Below are 25,270 nucleotides of genomic sequence, written 5' to 3' on the forward strand. Positions count from 1 at the left end.
GGCTGAGAAAATCGGCTAGAAAAGCACTATATAAGTCAAGTCCATTTACCATGTATTAGACAGAGGTGAAATGGGGGAGAGAGGGGAATGACATGCAGAGAACGACCCGGGCTGGATTCTAACCCGGGTCTGCTGCTGTGAAGAGGACAGAGCCTCATGTAATGTAATGTAACTTCAAGTTTTGAGCTCTACATACAAAGAATTCCAAAGAGTGAAAGTTTTTTTCATACAGTTTTAATCAATATTTTGACCGACTTGCTTTTTCTTAGTTTTCTGTATGACAGAGAATTGGTTTGCACAACTGTTATTATTTGGAATTCTTAGCATAAAGAACTCAAAAATTCTAGTTTTAGCTTAAAACAAAAAAAAATCTAGTGCATACAATAGACTTGAAAAAATAAATAAAATAAAAAATATAGTATGTTGATATCAAAATTTGTATACATATGACAGATTCATTTCCATTACATATGAATGATAAGTTACCTAAATGCAAGATAATAGGTCCAATCCGGTCCATTGTTAATGTTAAATTTCCTTTCCTTAGAAGTAGAATATACAGTTATTATAATAAAGTGTGATTTTTACCGCTTTAATGAGTGGTTTTCCAGCCAGGAATCGTCGTGCGAGTTGTGTCTGAATGCCGGGCAGATCGTATGTACTGTCTGTCTCTCCTCCTTTCCTCAGCGTGTAGTGACAGTGAGCCAACACCAGGGGGAGCAGCTCTCTCTCAGGGCTACACACAGTCAGCTGAGTGTCTGAGATCCTGTCCAATGGAACACTGTATTCACTGGGAGGGAGATATAAAGATTAGATTTGACAATTTCTAAGATATTTTTTTTGGCATTTTTATTCTTTTATTGATAGTGTAGAGACAGAGTTGAAATGGGGCAGAGAGGGGAGTGACATGCAGAGAACGACCGCGGGCTGGAATCGGACCCGGGTCTGCTGCTGGCCGAGGCCCATGGGGAGGACGCCCTACCGACTGAGCTAAGGGCGACCCCTAGATTAGACAACATTATTGATCTTAAGAACTTATAGATATCACCATGAAAATCTGCCAGTTGATGCCTGACATTAAAACTATTATTTGTATATTAATTATTTCAGAAATGGTCGAATAAATATGCAAATGTGGCAATATGTAAGTCATTTTGTCTACATCTCTTTAAAAAAACTAAAAATCTAGATGTTGGATAAAGCCAGAGTTAAAATATGAATTGTGTCTGAGACCCTCTCCAATGGTACACTGCATTCACTGTGGAGAGATATTAAGATTATATTAGACTTATTTTGTCTTTTGCTTGTGTGTTTGTTCACTTTTTCAGTTGTGTGTTTGTGTTCTTTAAAACAAGAAAAATTCAAAAATAAATGTTTTAAAAAAAAGGTTAGATTAGACAACTTTATTGATCCCAAGGAGGGCAATTTATTTATATTTGACCACATCCACATCCACACCCACACCAACAGCTAGCAAAATATTACAAGCGTATAGTGTACGAGCATGGCCATGAAGTTACATATATAGTACATTATTATTAAATATTTACGTAAAAAAATAGGATGATAGAAATCTAAAATATGTAAGTTGAGACACTGCAGGTGAATAGGGTAATGTTCTAACTTATAAAAATAATTATGTAGCTTTGCCAGTTGATTACTGACATATGTTTTGTAATTCAATTTGTAAAAAAAAAAAAAAATCCAGACAAATTTGCAAATTTTGCAATATCTAAGACCTTATTATGTGTCGTTTGCATCTCTTGAAACAACTAAAATTCAGATGTTGGATAAAGCCAGATTCATTTTAACAACATAATAGCGTCCAAAGTAAAAAAAAAAATTTAAGAACAAAAAGTATCATAAATCAGTCAATGAACAACATATGAACAAATCCTTCTGTGATCACCTTCAGAATAGTGCCGAGAATTACTACGTCACATTTAGTTGATGTAAGTGCTTTAGAAGTTGAGATATATTGAGATCGAAAACTAACCTGTGCTCTTGTCCATTGGCCCTCCTGGCTTCCCTTACTAATGCATTGTGGGTCTCAGACAGGAAGTCGACCAGCTTTCTGAGGCATGACCCCGGGCCGTGGTGAGACGGGGTCAGAAAGTCTCCACAGCTTTCCATAGTCAACTCCTTCTCACACAGGTTCACATCCACGCCTAATTCAGCTGTTATGTAGAAGCACACACACACACACACACACACACACACACACACACACACACACATAGAGAGAGAGAGAGAGAGAGAGAGAGAGAGAGAGAGAGAGAGAGAGACAGACAGGAAGGCAGACAGACAGACAGGCAGAGAGACAAACAGACAGAGAGAGAGAAAGACAGACAGACAGACAGACAGAGAGACACACACACACACACACACACACACACACAGATAGAGACACACACACACACACGGGAGAAAGTTAAGACATAAAAATCTTAACCAAAGTATATAAGTATAAAGTAATATAAATGTCTCGTTATAGTGTCAGTTTTTCCAGTGTGTAGTTTTCAGAGTTTACCGTTTGCAATTCAAATCTTGTCATATTGATTATGACATAAGCCCAATACAATATATTTCTTTTGACAGAAAACCGAGACATTTGATTGTTTATTTAGCCAGATTAATGCATTGAATCATAATATAGTTTATAACAGACACACACAGAGACAGACAGACAGACAGACAGACAGACAGAGACATGCACGCACACACACACACACACACACACACACACACACACACACACACACACACACACACACACACACACACACACACACACACACACACACACACACACACACACACACACACACACACACACACACACACACACACACACACACACACACACGAGGAGGACAGGCCTTTGGGATCAACATATGCATTCACATACGCAGGTCACACACACACTGAGCGACACACATACACACACACACACACACACACTCACACACACTCACACACACACACACACACACACAAAGTCTAGACGTTAGATTCTTACAGTTGTTTGCGACCTCGGCTCTGAGACTGTTCCAAACCTTCATGAATCTCTCCACCCTCTCCAGCAGAACCTTCTTCTGGTATCCTGATGGGGACAGTAAGAAAGATCAGTGTGTGTGTGTGTGTGTGTGTGTGTGTGTGTGTGTGTGTGTGTGTGTGTCTGTCTGTGTGTTTCTGTGTGTGTGAGCGAGCGAGCATGACTGTGCGTGCGTGAGTGTGAGTCTGTGTTTCCATCTGTGTGTGTCTGTCTGTCTGTGTGTCTGTGTGTCTGTCTGTGTGTCTGTCTGTCTGTCTGTCCGTGTCTGTCTGTCTGTGTATCTTTACCTGTAGGCAGTGGTTGTACCATCTGGTTGATAGTGTGTGGTGGAGTGTGTGTCTGTCTGTGTGTCTGTGTGTCTGTCTGTGTGCCTGTCTGTCTGTCTGTCTGTCTGTCTGTCTGTCTGTCTGTCTGTCTGTCTGTCTGTCTGTCTGTCTGTCTCATTGTCTGTCTGTCTGTCTGTCTGTATGTCTGTCGTTACCTGTAGGCAGCGGTTGTACCATCTGGTTGATAGTGAGTGTGGCTGAGTGTGATGTCATAGGAAACGCTCTCATCAGATCTGACTGTAGAGCAGCCAGCTCAGGCAGGTGATGTAACTGCCTCACACAGTGGACCTGAGGCACAAACACAAACACAGACAGTTAATGGTGGGCCCCCTTTGTTTACATACCAGTTTACAGAGCCTAGGCTGTGTATTAACACTGGACTTTTTTTTCAACACACACAGTACAGACAGGTAGCGGGTCATGAGGAGATATTCACTGATTTTGACAAAAAAGTGATTTTGACAACAAGCGTTCTCCAGAATCACTGACTCCACCTTTAATGTGTACGTCAAACTTGAGATAAGCTTTAGAAACACAATGGGCCAGTTTCACAGACATAGATTAAGCCAAGTCCTGGACTAAATGGAATTTTGAATAGAGATTGTCCATTGAAAGTACAATTTAGTCCAGAACTAGGCTTAATCCATGTCTGCGAAACCGGCCCATAGACATTTAAGCCTAGTTCAGACTAAAAGATTTTTCCACTTGCCCACAGATTTTAGACATAAGTGACAAAAGCCCCATATCAGAGGCAAATCAAGGAATGTATTTTGGCATCCTCTAGTGGTGAGAAATCTAGATTGCAGTTCTCTGTGTCTACTCCTCGTGTTCTGTGAATTTACAGAAGCTACGGTGGAGCTATGGTCATGAATATGAATGTTATATTCTATATCTACCAAATCTGTTCTGATCTCCTTTACACAAAGTGCCTTTAAAAATGATGTCTGTGTTTTTGTCAAAATGCAGGCTTTGATCAATGACTGTGCCAAATAATTTAAATTTCCCCTTTACGCTGTGTCAAAAGTGTCAAAAAAGAGTTTTACATATATATCGGTACCTTGTTAATTAAAAAAATATATATATAATAATGATAATAATAATAATAATAATAATAATAATAATAATAATAATAATAATAATAATAATAATAATAATAATAATAAAAAATAATAATAAAAAAAAATAAAAAAAATAAATAAAATAAAATAAATAAAAAATAAAAATAAACCTTGTTTGTCAACCTACCTTGTTGAGGAAGAGGGTAAGCAGTGGTGACTTGCTTCGTCCCTGTGATTCTCCGACCAGCTGAGTGAATCTCTCCAGGGTGACCGTCTCAGGCAAAGCCCAGAAAGATGACCTGTCTGTGGGGCAGTCTGCGGGGAGGGACAGCCTGGTGCCTGGATCTCCCAGCAGAAGGGTCATTATGGGGCTTCCAGACAGGCCGTCGTCTGCCCCGATTCTATCCTGAGCCTCTGATAGGTTCCTCCTCAAATCCTGAAACAAAACTAATGTCAATTTACTCTGGACATTTTTTTCCTTTTTCTTTCATTTAACTTTTATTTATACTCGAGAGATCAATAAGAAGGTATTTATTTGAATTTGTTGCTGTACATTGTTCCAGGAGTCAGGGGCACTGAAGCTAAAAGCTGTCTCATGTAACATATGAGGACCTGTAAGCCATGGAAAGATTTCTGTGGATTTACCTTGGATGAAATAATGTCTTATTTTGAAATGTTTGTGCAAATTGATCTGTTTTAGTACATTGTCATTGTAAGTCATTTGTATTGTAAGACAAAATAATAATAAGTAATCATTTCTGCTCAAATGTTTGTGTTCCTTACTTTAAAGGTGCAGTGTGTAATATGACATCATCAAGTAAGTTCTACAAAGTTCTAGAATGCAACGCTCCCTGGGTAACCCCAACCCTTTCGAATAATAACAGAAGCTACTGTGGCCTTCAAGGACAAGAACAATTCTAAATTTTAAACAATGCACCTGATGACATTCCAACTATGACACTTCCAAAATGGCGGTGACAAGGCCTTGGTCCAAACTATGGAGAAATATGGACATATATGAGACCCTTTCTAAGGGAAAAAATAATAATTCTAAAAAGAAAATTCAGCTATTATGCACTACATTAAACGTACTTATGGATATTATAATTATTTTCTACAAAATCTGCTAAGAAATAAAACCCAAAATTCTACACACTGCAGGTTTAAAGGGGTTAAACTGAATGCTTATATGTATATGAAGGGGTTAGGAATATCTGTCAATCCATTGTAAAAAATATAAATAATATTGCCATGTCAGTTTGATGGCCGTTAGAAAAACTGTGTTCCTTACTTGAAGCACTGGGTTGATGGCCGACTCACAGACAAACTTCTCCCACTGCTGACGTCTTTGTCTGGAGGACAGTTCATGTCTCGTACCTTTGAGAAAACATTCAGCTGAGTTAAAAAAAAACTTACATCAACTAAACTTTACATAATAATTCTTATCACTTTTCTGAAGGTTATTACAGAAGGATTTGTTCATATGTTTGTTAATTGTCTAATTTATGAGACATGTTGTTTTTTGATTCATAAAATGAAAAAAAGGCTGTATCTCTAAAATCTGTTTCTGAAAAAATTGTAAAACAAAATATAATTGTTTTAATGATGATATATCTGAGTTAAAAATTATATAAATACATAAATGAAACAAACTATTCTGAAACATCTTTATGTAAGGGATAAAGTATAGCGAACGGGTCACTTGCTAGAAATAAAGACCGACAAGCTGAAGCAGGAGCTGTCAATATGTGGCCAAACGTACTCACGTCGTCTTGACTGGATTCCTGTCGGACATTAACCATGACTCCTGTGTTCCCTGCTCTCCTGATACATGCACAGTCATGTTGAAAAAGTATTCCATTGTTTTCTGAAGGAGTAGTATAGCCCTAACTGACTGTTTGTGGACGTCTATCCATCAAAACTGTGACGTAGAGACCCTTAGCAACGGTCATTAAACCCTTGACAGCGGTCTGTCTTGCTGGAAATAACAGACCTGTATAATGCCGTGATTTACACAGGGTTTTATTTTTTTATTTAATTTTTTGGCATTTTCAAGCTTTATTAGACAGTACAGAGTTGAAATGGGGAGACAGAGAGAGACAGACAGAGAGAGAGAGAGAGGGGGGATGACCTGCAGTAAAGGTCCACGGGTCGGATTCGAACCCGCGACCACTGCAACGAAGGCCAGAGCCAATATGGTACGCGCTCTATCCACTACACCACCGGAGCGCCCGACACAGGATTTCTATGTGCCATGTAATAAAGAGTGATAATCACCTTTAGTGTGTTTGGCGCAGGTATTGAGGATCAGATGAACAGTCACCGCTGTGTCGTCCATGTTTATGTCGAGTGTCTTCCCCAGCACACGCAGGTCTGTCTCCAGGTGAGTCAGCAGGAACCCGGGCACATCAGCAGGTCTGGGGTGGATCATAGCAGCCACTGCCTACAACAGCAACATACAACATAAATAAAGTGTCTGTGTGTGTGTGTGTGTGTGTGTGTGTGTGTGTGTGTGTGTGTGTGTGTGTGTGTCTGTCTGTCTGTCTATCTATCTATCTATCTATACAGTATAGTTAGTTAGTTAGATTTAATTTGAGATGTTTAAAGGTGGAGTCAGCACCTCCTTTGGACTAAAGCGGTAGTGTTTTTACTACGCCAGCTGTTGTTCCTGGGTGAGCGTATACCCATGACAAAGGCATTAATTAAAACTGTATAAAAATAACATTCTTTGCACTGATGGTCTCGTTTTCTGTTGCATGTAATTTATGATCATCAGAGGAAAAATGAGACAGTTTCAGAAATATTTGAAATATTAAAAAGTTATTTGTAGCACCTCTATAGAGCTGCAACGATTAATCGACATCAATTATTACACGATCATTAAAAAAATCGGCAACTATTTTGATAATCGATTAATCGCTTCGAATAATTTTTTAATAAAAACTGTCCAAATTCTCTGATTTCAGCTTCTCAAATGTGAATATTTTCTGGTTTCTTTAATCCTATTATGACAGTAAACTGAAATATCTGTGTGTTTTGGACATAAAAATACATTTGAGGACGTCAACATGGGCTTTGGAAAATTTATCAAAATTTTTCACCATTTTCTGACATTTTACAGACCAAAACACTAATCGATTAATCGAGAAAATAATCGACAGATTAATCGATTATCAAAATAATTTTTAGTTGCAGCCCTACACCTCTAAAAAGGAATAAAGGATAATATAAAGGCTATGTACGTATATGTATGTGAATTCTCACCCTGTCGTTCCTGACAGCTCCCTGCAGCATAGCGAGGTGTGTGATCAGTCTGAGCACAGAGCCCTGAGCCACAGTCATCTGTCTCTCTGGGGCTTCAGACCTCCCATGAGCTGCCCCCAATATGTGTCCTGTCCGCGTCTGATCACGGTTACTGTACACACACACACACACACGCACACACACACACACACACGCACACACACAGGAACACACACACACGCACACACAGGAACACACACTTAGATTAAGGCGAGACACTACAGGTGAATAGGGTAGACATGTTTACCTTATAGATATAATCATGAAACTTTGCCAGTGGATTTCTTACATCAAAACAATATCTTTTTGTATTACAATTTTTTCCAGAAATGTTTGAAGAAAAATGCAAATTTGTCATATATCTAAATACATTTTTCATCCCTTTAAAAACCAAGAATCTAGATGTTTGATAAAGCCAGAGTTCAAATATTTATTTCATTTTACATACAACATATTAGTGTCTAAAAGTTTTTACAGAAAATATTTTGGATACAGCCTTTCATTTTTATAAATCAAAACCATACTGTGTAGTGTGTAGAGGTCTCACTAAAGGCATCTTCAGCATGTTTTTAAGAACAAAATATATCATAAATCAGACAATTAACAACATATGAACAAATCCTTCTGTAATAACCTTCAGAATAGTGTTATTTAAAGGCCTACTTCACCGGTTGGAATATGAAGGTGTATTGAACTCGGAGATCCTATGAAGTATAAATGTGCAAAAAAAATGAAATCGGATCATCCTAGCCTGAGAAAAGGCAGAAAGAGTGTTTTATGGTCTCACTGTCTAACCCTTCATTTCTCGCTAGGATGATCCGATTTAATTTTTTTTTGCACATTTATACTTCATAGGATCTCCGAGTTCAATACACCTTCATATTCCAACCGGTGAAGTAGGCCTTTAAGCTGATTTGTACCTTTGTCCTGTGTCTGCGGTAAATCCAGCGACTGGTTTGTGATCCCGTCCTCCAATTGGAATTCCACAGTCCAAACATTTAGCTGTCTCCACCGGTTTACCACACTGTGGGGCAATATAGAAGCACAAAAAGTTATATTTATTCATATTTTCTACATTGACAAAATCTGAAATCTGAAATAATTTTGGGGCATTGTGGAAAAAAAGGAGCAAGGGGACAGATATTTTAACTGTTTTTTTTTTAATTTTTTTTTATCAAAGTTGAAGTCGGATATTCTCTGAAAAACAATTTGAATCTTCTCCGACAAATACTTTTCCAATTTTAAATTTTCAAAGTTATTTCATAGATTAGGAATCGAAATAAACTTTAAAAAAAATAAACTTTAATGCAAAGACTTTAGTCAAAAAAACAGCACCTACATTTCCCACTGAGCATGGATGTCCGTTGGCGCAATCTGTGAATGAAATAAAATATATTAAATCTATTCTGATGAATTCAGAAGTGACAGAGAATAAGCTGAACCTGTATAATGTCAAATACTTACAGTAAATTTGGTTCTTCTCTTTATTCAACCACTGTCTCACGTCACTTAAGTGGTCATCGGCCATGGTGGGCAGGAAAGAGTTCTGTGAGGAAAACAGTAAATGGATCAGAGTTAATGTATTTACAGAAGCTATGGTGGTCTTCGTTCATTCCCTTTAGACACTCACTGCACCTTCACATGGATTTTGATGTCGGACTACTCGTGCTGTTACGTCAGCTGAACTCAAGCTTTTTTTTAGGTGTGCACTTCCATAACGTTGAGGGACTTGTGAGAGAAATATAAATATAAGAATGCAGCTTAAACTGTGGGGCAGCGGACTTTATTCAGACCAGTATAATGGTTGGAAAACAAATTATAATGAGAAACTGGAAGAACCCAGGTGAGCCCTCTTTCCAGGAGTGGAGCACGGAGTTGGCAAAAGTGGCATCCTACGAAAAAATCTCGTTCAACATCAATGACAGGACTGAAAAATATGTGGCGAAATGGGGAAAGTACGTGCAATATAATGCTACCAGATGAGAGAGTGTTGCTTATTGTAAATCTGTACAACTGATCCATGTGTGTTTTTCTATTATATATACATATTTTTTTTATTTTTTTCGCTTTTTTTTATTTGATTTTTTTTACCTTTTTTTTTAACTATTTCTACCTGATTTCTATTACCCCTTTTGGCATAATCTTTATTTTCTTTTTCAAAAATGTAACATCACTAAGGGATAAATTATAAGACGTCAATTGTTGTGTTGACTACAATTCTGATTACATTGTTACAGTGATGTATAAAAACTCAATAAAATACTAATTACTAAAAAAAAGAATGCAGCTTAAAAAACATTACAAGTAAATGACATGCAGTGATTTAGTCTGTTTCCTTCGATTGGGACTTAGGTTGTATTGAGTTACATTGTGATGTGTTCAAGCGCTGTTCAGTAAAAATGGATCATTGTTTAAGGGTACCTTCGTGGTGATACATTCAATGTAATCTTTTAAAATGTAGTGTTAGGCCAGAAACGAAAACAAATAGGAGTTGATAATACTGTGTACTGGGGGAGAATTTGGGGAAAGTTTATAGGGCTCAATCACTTATACAACTGTTTTCTCGACATGATGAAATTGTGAAGAGAATACAGACCTTTATGTGCAAAAATCAGTGGCGTGCTGCTATTTGCAGTAGATAACATTAATCAAATCGTACATTATAAGAATCATCTTACTGTGACATTTTGCGGCTGTGAGGAGATTTGGTGCAGAGGACTGAGGAGAGTGTTTCCAGTGAGCAACACAGAGTCCAGATGCACCAGCAGCTCCATGACAGTCTGTCTCTGAGCTGATTGGTCCCTGCTCAGAGCTAAGGTCTGCCCCCCGATCTGATTGGACAGGAGACCAATGCAGAAATCCCTGAACGCTTCTGATTGGATGGTTTTCAGAAGCTCCTCCAGTCTCGCCAACTCCTGGAAAGTCATAAAAAAAAAATTGTTGAAAATGAGAAAGTACATTTACAATAGCTACAATTTTTCATGTGAAATCGTAGCAGCCAAAAATGTAATAATGGCCGATAACGTTATATTTTAATTTTTTTTTTAAATAATATAAGTCTCTTCTTGGGGTTTTTCTGAGCTCCTGCACCAGTGTTGCGGGGAAGGGAGACACCAGTTTGTAAACGCTGCCATACTGAGGAATACAGAGAGAGTTTTGTGGAGCTGATAATAGGCTTAATCAACTTTGTGTTGACTTGTTTGGCGATGGCTTGAATGTAACCGACATTCATATTATACAGTATATGAAAAAGTTACGCACTTTAGCTTTAAGACTCACTTTCATCGTATGCCTTTTACTAACCATTGGCTTTGCTGTATTATTTTACCATGTTTTCTATATCGTTGTATTGGATCTTGTGTATGTGTTGTTATTTAGAAAATGTAGCTTAAAAAAATTTAAAGAAAATGTATTACGTTATTGGCCATAATAACATGCTAAAGACACTTTGATTGTTGCTTTCATTACATTTAAAACTGGAAACGTATTAAGTTATTGCTAGTCTCGCAAAGCCAGACCAAACTACAGCAAGTCGTATGTTATATAAGTTATTGCTAGTTATTACGCACTATAGCTTTAAAAAAAGAAAGATGAATACGTTATTGGCCATTATAACATGCTCTAGACACTTTGATTCTGACCTGTGGGGCGGGCAGGGTCTGGGCCTCAGCTGATCTGTAGCAGCACGTGACCTGTCTGAACACGGCCAGAGCCACCAGGCTGAGCTGGGATCCTTTCAGCTTCTACAGGGGGGATTACAGACAGACAGACAGACAGACAGACAGACAGACAGACAGACAGACAGACAGACAGACAGACAGACAGAGGGAAACAGAAAAAACGATTAAAGACAGGATGTTTCTAAAAATGAATGATCATATAAGATCTTTTAAACAAGCTTTTTTTTTGTATTCCGGTAGTTACTGTATATTTCATATTCTTGCCACTTTTTTCTTATTTAAAAAAAAATCTAATTTCAATGTGTCACTGATTCACTAGTCTGGCATGACCACTTCCGCCAGCGTCTATTCGCTTGCGTCGAAAAGCTACGCAGCCCTGACGCAGCCCCCTCCTATTCCGGTTGCTGGCTTTCCCCTATTGTGATCCCCCTCAAATTCGGAAACAATTCGCTCAGTCAACCCGTGTGCTTATGTGCAGCGCTCTCACACACACACACACACACACACACACACACACACACACACACACACACACACACACACACACACACACACACACACAGGGTGTGAGAAGTCACATTACTGTAGACAGAAATAAAGTGTGGCGATACTTCGGGATAATAATATTGGCGGCGGCGGTCCGGGATGCATCCTAGCTTAGCCTAGCTGTCCAACTTCATTGTACAACTACCCCCGGGCAGAAATACCCTCATAAACTCTGGAAAATGAAGCGTGGGGGTTTGAATTGAGCACCGGACCTTATAACCAGCTAGATTAAGATCCGCCGTTCCCTTTCTTTGGTGAATTAGGGACTATGCAGCGGTGTTTTAGCGACGGGGAAAGATTCCAACGGCTTCCACTATCACCTAGCAACTCTTACGGCTACTTGCTGCAGTTGGTGTAGCGCTCACAACGTCAAAACCCTGTTCTGCCTGTAAACAGACGGACTACGGCTCTGACTACAGCGATAGGAGGTGGTGACATAAGTTCTCGAATGCTAAAAATTCTACTCGACCGCCGTAGCCGTCCTCTCAACCGCCGATGATAATGTTACCAGAGATAACACTACGTGGGTGGCTAGTTAACTCCGGTTAAGTTATCCCGTGAGCTCCTCGGGGGCTAAAGTGTATGGTGTCTTGACATGCTGGTTAGAAAGCAACACACTATGTATATTCCTTTTGTCTTTAATAGTTTTTGTGTGGCGTTTGCGGGTTTAGCCATTTCTCTGACAGTCTCTGGACGTGAAGACGTTCCATCAAAATAAGTCCCCCCCCGGCACTATTTTGCAGGACACCGCTGCTGCTTCCCGGGGTTAGCCCCGCCCTAGATGATTGTGATTGGTTTAAACAAATACAAACAGGCTAGCCCAGTTTCCCCCGGTTTCCCCACCCGAATAGACGGCTCTAAACAGAGTGCTTCCAGACCCTACTACTTGCTGTAGTTTGGTCTGGCTTTGCGAGACTACTGATTCACTGATATAACCTACTAAGGACCTCTAGTGGTCATTAGGAGATATGACAGCATGTTATACTATTATTTTTTTATATATATTTTTTAAGTATTTTAACCTTTTATCGACAGTTGAAATGAGGAGAGAGAGAGAGAGAGAGAGAGAGAGAGAGAGAGAGGGAGACAGAGGGAGGGGTGATGTCATGCAGTAGAGGTCTATGGGTCGGATTTGAACCCGCGACCACTGTGACAAGGACCAAGTCTAAATGGTACACGCTCTCTACCCACTGACCTTTATCTCCGTCTTGAAAGCGTCTGACTTGTTTTCCACTAGAAGTCGAGCCACTGCGTCTCTCATGGCTCTGTACGACGGTCCACAGCACAGGAACTGGTCTATGTTAGCAGGAATCAACCTCTGGAACACACAAATTAATAGATAATTAATGTTTTAGTGTTTTTTTCCCCTTTAAATAAAGTTCAAAGCTCCAACATTCAGCTTTATAAGTTCCAACTCAGTAAAGAACACATAATGGATCCTAGTTAGAAATGTAGTTCTTTGTTATGATTGCATTATGAACAGTATATAGATTTTTTCCTCCACTGATGTTATGGTTATGGAGGGGTTGTAATGCATTCAATTCTTCATAATGCTCAGAAAATTTTCGTTTTTTTAATCAATTTAACAACATCACAAAAGTAAAGCTGAATGATTAGTAAAGTAATAAATCAACTGGGATGTTTCACTATTTTTAAACAGTTATACACAATTAATGCAGCAAATAAATTCACATACTAATTAAAAAAATCGGGGAAAAGCATCCAATTATTTTCTTTAAACTCCAAAAATGTTTTAATTATGTCAAAGGACATCAGAAACAAAATGGTCAGAATGATTTTTTTCTCTGTGTGTGGTGTGTGTGTGTGTGTGTGTGTGTGTGCGTGCGTGCGTGTGTAAAATACCTGTTGTGTAACGAGATCAGGGGGGAATATCCACCTCTGTGCCGGGCTGTTCAGTAGACTCAGGATTCTCTCTAAGCCCGAGAGCCTGTACAGCGCTCTGAGCAGATACACTCTGTGCCAGCCGTTACCACAGTACTCACACACTGCCTTCACCTGCTGGAGGAAGAGAGAGTCACCCTGGGTGTGTCTGCCTGGATTACAGGAGAGAGAAAAATATAGCAATTTAACAAGGTGGGTTAATTCATTTATAATAATAATAATAATAATAATAATAATAATAATAATAATAATAATAATAATAATAATAATAATAATAATAATAATAATAATAATAATAAATACCTTATTTACTATATACAGCATATCTTTTTTTTAAGATTTCTTGTTAAATTTTTAAAGGATTATTATTGTTTTTTTTAATAAAAATTTTAATTTAAAATAAAATGTAATACATCTTCAAAAAGACATAATTATTTTTTAAATATTTTTTTCTAATAAAATAAATACTTTTATGACTTGCATTGTAAATAAAATAAAATAAAATAAAATAAAATAAAATAAAATAAAATAAAATTAAATTAAATAAAATTAAATAAAATTAAATAAAATAAAATAAAATAAAATAAAATTAAATTAAATAAAATAAAATAAAATTAAATTAAACTAAATTAAATTACATTAAATTAAATTAAATTAAATTAAATTAAATTAAATTAAATTAAATTAAATCCTTCCCCACCGTGCTGTGGCTCCTCCCTCAGCAGTGCAGCAGCTTGACTGAGACAGACTCTCAGTCTGGCCGTGTCCAGGAGGAACTCTGCCGGGTCGTCATGACGATCAGCGGTTTGTTTACGAGCCACTCTGCTCAGGAAACACGTCTCTCTCTCTCTCTCTGTCTGTCTCTCTGTCTGTTCACCCTCATCCCTCGCTTCACTGCACAACAGAGAGTCCTGGGGAGGGAGGGAGAGAAATAAAGATATTTTTGTGTAACTATAGGTTCTTCACTGGGAGAGACACATTTCACATTTCACTTTAATGCAATTTAATCCACCATTTATCTTTACAAATAAGTCTTCAAATTAAATGGAAATGTACAGTTCAACAGGGGGTTAAGATGGCATGTTATTTAAAGGTGCTCTGAGGAACTTTCAGCTTTTTTTAAGTCTTGCACCCCTTTGGACAAAAGCGGTAGTGTTTCTACTAAGCCAGCTGGTGTTCCTGGGTGAGAGGTAAACCCATGACATAGGCATTAAGGAAAAATTAGACTGTTTCAGAAATATGTACTAGGATATCTGTGTGTTTCTCAGCATGCTGCATTAGACCACATGTATTGGGACATCCAACATATTTTTCTACCATACTAAATAGCAGGGAAGAATGGATATTTGTATTTAGCCACAGTATATGTAAAACGTGCATACATAAGTGAAGTTGTTAGTGTTTTACCTGGAAGCAGTTGACAAACAGCAGGTAGAGTTCTGTCCTGTCCTCTTTCAGGAGAAGATTTTCCTCCAGATTCCTCAGGTAGGTCTGGATATGAGTCTTCACCTGCTCAAAACTGACAGATACACAACGGCTTACAAACATGATAACAAGACAAGATTCATTTGGCCCTTCAACTTATCTGACACTACTTAGATCCTCAATTGGAAAATGAGAGAGATTGATATATTTGGGGAATTCAATTCTCAAAAGTTGGGATTTTCAAAAGTAAGACATTTGATTTGATTTTTTTTTATTTGATTTAGTTTATTTCAGACATATCCACATACAAAACAAAATGAAAAGCATGGAAATACAATAAACAAAAATTATGTTTTCACAAAAAAAACACATGTATCACAATGTACCAGCTGCATGTTTCTACACTGTAGTAAGTGTTCCTACTGTCAGTGACTAATGTAAACATCTGGACATTTTTTAATGTTTTGTTTAGCTATTAGCAAACAGTTTTGGTTCCTCCCTTCCAGCCCTCACCTGTACTGCAGCAGTAGTTTAGGCAGCACAGAGCGAACCACCGGACTGTTATCAACACAGTCCGGGAAGGGAGTGAGCTGTCTGGTACGATACACGTCTCCTGCAACACACAGAGGAATACATATAGATCAATGTCTCAATGGGGGAAGTTTTTTCAGATGTAGGAAGGAATACAATTGTTTAGTTATACCTGTAGAGTAGACACAAGATTTACAATGTCAACCCACCCACCAAGTTCTAACTGACAAACTTTTCTGGAGATTGAAGATGTTCTCTTGAGCACATGTTTTCATACCGTATGTTTAATTTCTCAAAGTGTTCTCACGTATAACATTTCTTTGTGCAATCTATTTTTCAGATTTTTTTTATTTTACAAATGATCATTTTTGAATTATTATTACTTTAGTTATTTTTAATTATCAGTATCATTATTATTGTTTTTGTTTATACAATTTATGATTTCAAAACAAAAAATGTACAACATGTCACAGTTCAGATCGTGCTGGGGACACTTATAATCATCATTGTTCATATATTAAAGTACACCATCATTATTATATTCCCCCACTGACCGTTGGCAGACACCAGTAGAGAGAAGAGCAGCTCCACTACTCATATATACTGCTGTAAAAGTGCAATACATAGTACCAGTGTGTGCTACATACATACATATGTGTACGTGAATAATATTATATATTTTTTGTCATTTTCAAGCTTTATTAGACAGTACAGAGTTGAAATGGGGAGACAGAGAGAGAGAGAGAGAGAGAGAGACAGAGACAGAGAGAGAGAGAGAGAGAGAGAGAGAGAGAGGGGGGATGACCTGCAGTAAAGGTCCACGGGTCGGATTTGAACCTGCGACCACTGCAACGAAGGCCAGAGCCAATATGGTACGCGCTCTATCCACTACGCCCACAACATTATATTATACATGTTATTCCCATCACTGACCGTTGGTAGACACCAGTAGAGAGAAGAGCAGCTCCACCACTCCCTCTGCGGGCGTCTGTCCCTCTGACAGACAGAACCACTACACATTTCAAGATTTAAGATGTTCTAGTGTATTTTTTTTTGTACGTTTCTTTTCTGAAAGTGTTTCTATGGATTGCATTACTTTGTGCACTCTTATTATGTTTTTTTTTTTTACAAATGATACTTTTTGATTATTATTATTTCTTACAAATTATCATCATTATTAGTATTATTATTTTTCTATATATATAGGCTATTATTTATTTATATTATTTATTATTGTTATTATTATTATTATTATTATTATTATTATTATTATTATTATTATTATTATTATTATTATTATTATTATTATTATTATTATTATTATTATTATTATTATATTCCCCCACTGACCGTTGGCAGACACCAGTAGAGAGAACAGCAGCTCCACTAGTCCCTCTGCGGGCGTCTGTCCCTCTGACAGACAGAAGCGAGACACGACCTCCAGGAAGAAGGAGTTACAGCAGCTTCTGGTCAACGCCTGCTGCCCAAGGGCGGACCTGGGGCATTGAGAGAGACAAGTTATTATAGGTACCTGGAACATAGTTAGAGTTATTATAGGTACCTGGGGCATAGAGAGAGAGAGAGAGGTTACTAGTAAATACTACAGTATAAACTATATCAGTATCGGGACTGAGAGTGTAGTATTTAGTAATCAAGGGTTGGGACCTAAACAATACAATATTGGTATAAGGTCTAAAATGGCTGAAATCCATTTTTTAGAAATTGGACTGACGTCACCAAACCAAATTCAACATTTTTAAAAGGTTATTATTTAAAAAAATTAAATAATTTTAAATTTTAAAACCATAGCAGATGTTAAAAATTATTTTGAAAGGGTTTTTTTTCATGCTGTTGTTGATGCATGACAATAAATCCCTACTAACCCTGTCTGGACAAATAAAAAATGAACCAAACATAATGAAATGTTCCGAATTTAAAAAGAAAATACAATTGTGCTCAGAGTGAACAAAAATGATACAACAAAAATTCATGAAGGTAACATTTTTATTTCATTGTTTACATTGTCAAATGGTCCAATAAACACTTTACTTTGAAAAAAATTAAGATTTCCTATCATTTATATATTTGATGATTATTTTGAAATCTTGCAAAAAAAAAGTAATTTTTTCTGAACTCACTTGATGGGTGTAGAAACTGTGGGCTTGAAGTCTGGTGGCAGGTCCTTTCTGCATTTAGGACAGCAGCGTTTGTTTGGCTGAATGCACTTCTTGATACACGGAAGACAGAAGATGTGTTGGCATGGCAGCACGCAAGGATCTGTCAGCTCCTCCAGGCAAACTGGACAGGTAATCCCAAACCTTAAAGGGACAAAAAAAAGTTTTATCAGACCGTTTACGATAAAAACGTAACAAAATAAAAATAAAAATAAAATAAAATAAAATAAAATAAAATAAAATAAAATAAAATAAAATAAAATAAAATAAAATAAAATAAAATAAAATAAAATAAAATAAAATAAAATAAAATAAAATAAAATAAAATAAAATAAAATAAAATAAAACAAAACTAAATCAAATTAAATACAAATAGTAAATGCAGATGCTGACCTCAGTTCCCTGCTGAGACTTTCTTCATGGAACGAGTTTAGGATTCTGATGAGCTGCTTCAGTGTGTCTACGTTCCTCACATCCGGAGACTCCTGCATCAGCTGAGAGAACATGACAGTAAAGAATCAGTGCCATTATTGATTGATTGATTGATTGATTGATTCAATTTATTTCATTGATTGATTGATTGATTCAATTTATTTCAGACATATCAAAATTTACAAAACAAAATGAAAAGCAACAAAAATAAACAAATAACATATTGAATTGATATGCCTGAAAAGGAGTAGGAAGAAGTATAATTTATGTAATCCTACCCCTTTTCCACAGCTCAATAATTCATATTTATATTAGCTTCCTGTGTTCCTTATAATCTCTTTTACAAATCTATACAATTTGTTACACTATATTTGATATTTGATATTTTATATATGATATTTACAATCCATACAAATATGCAACATTATTATATTAATATTATGTAGTACCAAATCGTTAAAGTTATCCAAAGTAGTAGATATATCTGTTTAAATGTAGCTGTTGGTTTGGTTCTTATCAGAGAGAGAATGACAATTAAAAAATACTGTATGTAACAATATGTTTAAATACCAAATTATTAAAGTTATCCTTGACAAACTCGTGTTCGAATCCATGTCCTAGGCAAGCCAGCAAAAAAGAGTTTGAGGTTGCGTCATCATATTTTAATCTGAGTGGATATACAGCTCCGGAAAAAATTAAGGGACCAGTCTGGATTTTTCTTCAATCTTTATCTCTATATTACTTAATTAAAATGCTCTTTAATGACAATATTTTTGGGGGGAATTCAGTAGGAATGTTGCCAGTAGTTTGTTGAATAAAACCAAAAGGTTCATATTACTCAAACATTTACTTGTAAATAGTAAAATGAAAGACACTGAATATTTGGAGTTGGAGTTGTCAGATTTTTTCCAGAGCTGTATATGTTTAAATGTAGCTGTTAGTTTGGTTCTTATCACTTAATATTCCTATAAATATTTCCTTCATTGCTTTTATTCCGTTTATTTTATACTCATTATATGTCTGTTTTACTGCTGCCCAAGTAAAGTCCCTAAAATCGGGATTCGATTCTGATTTCAACCCTGCCTCTCTCAGTCAGATCAAGATGAAAACACAGATCCCTGGGGCGCCCTTAGCTCAGTTGGTAGGGCGTCCCCCCCATGGGCCTCGGCCAGCAGCGGACCCGGGTTCGATTCCAGCCCGCGGTCGTTCTCTGCATGTCACTCCCCTCTCTGCCCCATTTCAACTCTGTCTCTACACTATCAATAAAGCGTAAAAATGCCAAAAAAACATCTTGAAAAAAAAAAAAAAAAACACACAGATCCCTCAAACCATTGTCCTTACGTTCAGGTGAAGGTTGCAGTGTTTCAGAGCCAAGTCTTTTAATCCTGAGTCATCGCGTTTGACTTTCAAAATGACGTGTTGGATGAATGACGTCACAACCAGCATCCCACGCCACAGAGACCTGAAAGGACCAAGGTTAAATGTAATATAGTTTAGTAAGGCTGACCTAAAGCTGTTAAAGTATGATTTATATATATGAAATTTACAGAAAATCCATATATAAAATGTGTATTTATGAAAGTAGAGGGGGAACTTTGTAGGTTGAATTCTGCATATTTTTTCGGATCAAATATGGAAAAATTGGATGGTAAGAAATATTTAAAAGTTCCTAATAGCGACTTTAAAAATAATAAAATCTCTAAGATGTAATATCTATATATCAAACTAAATGGAATGGAACAGAATAATTTTTTGTCAAAATCAGTGAATATCTCCTCACGATCCGCTACTGTGTGTGTACTGAAAAAAAAACTGTGTGTTAATCCACAGCCTAGGCTCTGTAGACTGGTATATTTATTTATTTATTTATTTATTTATTTATTTTATTTTATTTTTTATTTAACTTTTATTTATCCTCGAGAGACCAATTGAGGGGTGACCCTCATTTTCAATGACGTCGAGTTCAAACAAATTCAAAGGAAAAACAACAATACATAAACAATATTCAACGCAAATACATCAAATACACAACAACAGGTGAAGAGAAAAACAATTGAAACATTTACACAGTGGTGAAGATTAAGTGGCATATAAACAAAGGGTATAGCTTACGTAATATCTGTACATCTTACCTGATGGAGTGGAGGTGTGGCAGACAGGTGGCGCTACAGAGGGAAGTGTATTTCTGAGCAAACACTCGGTCCAGACACGGCTGAAGGAACTCCACACTGCTCACAAACGACTCACACTCCCCCAGTGACGTCACACTCAGCAGTTTGGTTTGTTCCACACAGATACCCAGAGCCAAAATGTCCTCCATCTGAAAGACATCAAGACACGGTTATAACGTGTTAAAATAGGGTGCTATTATTCAGCATTATTGACTATTGGCTTGTTGTAGTATTTAACTTTGTTTTTTTTATCGTATTGGATTTTATTCATGTGTTTTTTATTTTATTTTAGTTTTTCATCCCTTATGGAACGGGTCTAGTGTGTGTTATGTTGAAATTGGCTATTTTTTTAAAATTACAATACATTTTTTATTATTTTTAATCGTTAACATTTTAATTCATATAATTTACTTTAAAAAAATATATTACAATTTTTTAAAGAAAGAATATTAAAGAAAATATAATAATAAAAAGAAAATAAATATATTTTAAAATATTAAAAAAGCTAAAAACTTTCTCACCATTTCTTGTGGCTCCCTCTTCGAGCCCTGTTGAAGGACATCAGTGGCTAGCTGGGGCTGCAGCAGGAAGATGTGACAGAGAGAATCCAGTCTGGGGGTGAAATGTTTGGCAGCCGACATTATCCAAGCAGGAGAGAGGTCAGCTACGGCATCCATTAACCTCTGTAGCTCAGACACACAGCCCAACATGGCCCTGGTGAACACCTGGGGGAATTAGAAAAACATGTGCAAAAAGTTAAGACTATTTGACAGTTACCAAAATATCTTATACCTAAATGTTAGACGCTAAAATATGTGTCAAGTTCTATGGCACTTTATAACACATTTTTTCTTATTTTAACTTTTTTATTTATTTCAAATTTTTTTCCTACTCAATACCAACTTATCCTATTGTTTCTATGTTTATCAATATTTGTTCTTGTCCATAATTGTTTTTAATCTTTATTATTATCATTTAAGTATTATTTACTTACTGTAAGTACATACTAACTGTATTCTGTGCAACATCTATCAACATTTCCAATGAAAATAAATAATATAAAAAAAAATATATAGATTGTCTATACCCTACTCTATTCAGTGCTCATCAAAATGTTAAAAAAAATAAATAAATAAAAGAAACGAACTAAAGAGTGTATACCCTTAGCTCGTCCTTGGAGGAAGTCATGTAGGAAGCTGTGTCTGTACTCCAGTCACTAAAATATGTGTCTATAGCTTTGGCACTTTATAACAATTTTTTTTCCTTAATTTAACTTTTTCTTTTTTTTTCTAATGTTTTGCTTCTTATGTTTCTATGTCTGCTCAATAACATCTATTCTTAATCCATATTTTTTCTTGTCCATATTTTTTTTAAATCTTTATTATAGGCTACTCATTAAAGTATTATTTAGTTAAAGTCATAATCATAATTTTTTAAATATGGTTATACCCTTAGCTCGTCCTTTGACTTGATCTTCAAGTCCAGCAGGAGGAAGTCATGTAGGAAGCTGTGTCCGTACTGCAGTCTTTCCTCCTCTGATAGTCTCTGTAAATGTCCGCCCAGTGTGCTGTTGTTGAACGTGCTCACGAACTGTTGAATCCTCTCTGTGCCATCCTCTCTAGTTACTAAAGCAAGAAAAAAATACATTTTAAATAATATCACACCATATATGTTTCATTCTTCATATCTGTTAATCTATGTATACATTATTATTATTATTATTATTATTATTATTATTATTATTATTATTATTATTATTATTATTATTATTATTATTATTATTATTATTATTATTATTATTATTATCATCATTATTATAATTTCATTTTTTATCAGATTCCGAAGAACTACAAACAAACATATTTATTGTGCATAGGAAGGAAGAAAAAACAAACAAAAAGTAGAACAGGAATGACAATAGAGCAAAATCAAGATATAATTCAAGGCTAAAAAAAAAAAAAAAAACTACACACGTGTTTCTACATTTAGTCATTTACATGACATCATTGTATAGGCGACTGTATTGAATATAAATGAAGACTATTTTGACTTAATTAAATATCTTATCTTATCTTATCTTATATTATCTTATCTTATCTTAAAAACACTCTATGAGGTCAAACCCACCTGGCATATACTCAGATTCTTCCCACAGGCTTTCCAGATGCATTTTGATGAGCCAGCTGAAAGCAGCAGCGCAGGGTCTCTCTTCACCATCCAACATGAAGTAATGTTGCACAAGCACCTCCTGGTCGGACTCACTGGAAATCATGATAATCAGAGAAAAATTAATTAATTTTGTTGATTTTTTATTAAAAGTAAATGTATATTATTCACAGTATTATGTATGATGATTAAATTAATGTCTCCCAATAAGTTCATGAATTATTTTTTTTTGCTAAAGGTTTTTATTATGATTTTGCTTAGAGGTGCCACGAGGAACTTTTAAATATTTCTGAAACAGTCTCATTTGTCCTCTGATGATCATGAATTACATGTAACAGCAAGTGCAAAGAATGCTATTTTTATACAGTTTTTCTTAATGCCTTTGTCATGGGTATAAGCTCACCCAGGAACAACAGCTGGCGTAGTAAAAACACTACTGCTTTTGTCAAAAGGGGGCGCTAGAACTAACCCAGACTAAAAGTTCCTCGGAGCACTTTTAAATTAACAGTGGGAGTTACTATACACATAAGAAGTTATTTCACAATACCTTGGTTTTTGGATTGGTGTGAGGTCTAGAATCTGTGAATCTGCCAATATGTCCAGCCACAGTGTTACAAGGCCCGGACTGAGCCTGTCACCAGAGAGAAGGTCCAGGTTCCCATATCTGTCCATCACTTCCAACATGGCGGCCAAGATGGGAGTCACCGTGGACTGAAGGCAGCGCCACAGGGTGTGTCTGGAAGTTAAAGGAATACTTCACATACACGGAAACGGCGTTCTATCATTATAAAATCGCTATTATAATATAATGAATGAGGTTTTTCTTTCCTCAGTCTTCCCTTGGCCCAGCTGTCCTGTTAATCCTAACCCTACATTTTCCCACCCGTGATGTCATGCTAGGGTTACGATTAATAAGGCAAGTTAACAACACAGAATAAAGGTGAACTTGATTGAAATATTTACTAGACACAAGAAAGCACTAACAGAGTGCACAAAAAGGACCCAATATTTTAGAAAAAATAAACATACAAGGCAAGTTTATTTCTATAGCACAATTCAGACACAAGGCCATTCAAGGTGCTTTACAGGGGCACAAAATACATCAAGATTAGACATTAGATATTGCATATATGGGCGTATCTGCAAGTTAACAACACAAAAACAAAGCTGTATGTTATATTATCGAAACATTGACTTGATGCAAGAAAGCACTAAAGGAATGCACAAAAAAGGACAATGCTTTACAAAAAAAACCCTAAGTGACATCTAAGGCCAGGCAAGTTTATTTCTATAGCACAATTCAGACAAAAAATCATTTTCATGGTTTCAGGTTATTCTGCGAAATAACTTTACCTCAGTGTTCCCCCCTCCTGCAGAGCCTGGCGTTTCTTGGACTCTCTGTTGACCCACTCCTTAGGACAGTCCCCCAGTTCTTCTCTCTTTGCCAAAGTCTGGGCCAGTCTACCCAGTAACACCTCCTGAAAGTGGGCTTCAATAAAAGTATATACATCAGAAACCAGTCAGAAATGTAACCTAGGCCCCACAGTCGACCCAGGTTCGAATCCTGCCTGGGTCAGTTCTCTGCATGTCTTCCCCTCTCTGCCCCACTTCAACTCTGTCTCTAGAAAAAACGTATCTAATTAAAAAAAAAGCAAAAATGCTCCAAAAATAATCTTAAAAAAAGAAAATATATTTAACCTAGATAGAAGTTATTTACATCAGAGTCAGAAAGACAAAATTGATATCATAAAATTCACAAAAAAGTATTGGTATTAACGAACCCTGTCAGATGCTTACAGATGTTTACTGGACAAATTCATAGTATTAATATATAAACAAAAATTATTCTTTTTTTACCTCCTTTGTGACCAGTTCCCAGTAGATTGAGTAGGATGTGTATCCGTTTCATGCTACGTGACGCCACGCCACTGGTGTCTCTCAGCAAACCCACAGCTTTTTGGATACATGATCTCACTAGGGACAGTCTGTGGAGGTGGGCTGTGTCGGCCTGCTCAAACACATTTAAATACAAGTTAAGCAAAGTTAAAAATTAAGATTTGTAGAAAGGAACATAAGGTTTCTTAAAGGTGCTATGAGGAACTTTAAAATATTTCTGAAACAGTCTAAATTTTCCTCTGATGATCACAGATGACACGTAACAGCAAACGAGACCATCACAACAAAGAATGCTATTTTTATATAGTTTTTCTTGATGCCTTTGTCATGGGTATACGCTCACCCAGGAACAACAGCTGGCGGTAGTTAAAACACTACCGCTTTTGTCCAAAGGGGGTGCTAGAATTAACACAAATTGAAAGTTCCTCGGAGCACCTTTGTCTCTTAAAACCAAATGTGTATCTACCTGAGAGTCTTTTACTTTTCTCACAATTTCTCCGCCGTCCTGGGGTTCTATTAAAGACCAAGAATACAGTTTATTTGGCAGTAAAACAATTATCTCAACAACAACATCAATGATACCAATTTGAAAGCCTTTTTGTGAT

At 36.5% G+C, this 25,270-nt stretch overlaps 1 protein-coding gene across 1 annotated transcript in view; it reads right to left on the bottom strand.

The window, feature by feature from the left end:
- rnf213b (ring finger protein 213b) overlaps positions 1-25,270 on the bottom strand; it is a 61,367-nt gene that overhangs the window by 10,735 nt on the left and 25,362 nt on the right. The window contains exons 31-60 of the mRNA XM_080049143.1: positions 25,132-25,178; positions 24,627-24,777; positions 24,123-24,258; positions 23,317-23,505; positions 22,731-22,864; positions 22,053-22,228; positions 21,125-21,328; positions 20,565-20,752; positions 19,774-19,894; positions 18,394-18,494; positions 17,965-18,144; positions 17,177-17,322; positions 15,809-15,908; positions 15,278-15,389; positions 14,571-14,781; positions 13,832-14,022; positions 13,164-13,286; positions 11,384-11,485; positions 10,421-10,657; positions 9,207-9,288; positions 9,082-9,116; positions 8,663-8,766; positions 7,704-7,854; positions 6,717-6,882; positions 5,731-5,816; positions 4,627-4,875; positions 3,537-3,669; positions 3,020-3,103; positions 1,997-2,177; positions 589-790 (exon numbers count right to left, since the gene is read on the bottom strand). Of these exons, the coding sequence (XP_079905269.1) occupies positions 589-790; positions 1,997-2,177; positions 3,020-3,103; positions 3,537-3,669; positions 4,627-4,875; positions 5,731-5,816; positions 6,717-6,882; positions 7,704-7,854; positions 8,663-8,766; positions 9,082-9,116; positions 9,207-9,288; positions 10,421-10,657; positions 11,384-11,485; positions 13,164-13,286; positions 13,832-14,022; positions 14,571-14,781; positions 15,278-15,389; positions 15,809-15,908; positions 17,177-17,322; positions 17,965-18,144; positions 18,394-18,494; positions 19,774-19,894; positions 20,565-20,752; positions 21,125-21,328; positions 22,053-22,228; positions 22,731-22,864; positions 23,317-23,505; positions 24,123-24,258; positions 24,627-24,777; positions 25,132-25,178 (4,322 nt within the window). The remainder of the gene's footprint in view (positions 1-588; positions 791-1,996; positions 2,178-3,019; positions 3,104-3,536; positions 3,670-4,626; positions 4,876-5,730; positions 5,817-6,716; positions 6,883-7,703; positions 7,855-8,662; positions 8,767-9,081; positions 9,117-9,206; positions 9,289-10,420; positions 10,658-11,383; positions 11,486-13,163; positions 13,287-13,831; positions 14,023-14,570; positions 14,782-15,277; positions 15,390-15,808; positions 15,909-17,176; positions 17,323-17,964; positions 18,145-18,393; positions 18,495-19,773; positions 19,895-20,564; positions 20,753-21,124; positions 21,329-22,052; positions 22,229-22,730; positions 22,865-23,316; positions 23,506-24,122; positions 24,259-24,626; positions 24,778-25,131; positions 25,179-25,270) is intronic.

Source organism: Ammodytes marinus (assembly GCF_949987685.1).
Source record: "Ammodytes marinus genome assembly, chromosome: 20".
Classification (NCBI taxonomy): Eukaryota; Metazoa; Chordata; class Actinopteri; order Uranoscopiformes; family Ammodytidae; genus Ammodytes; species Ammodytes marinus.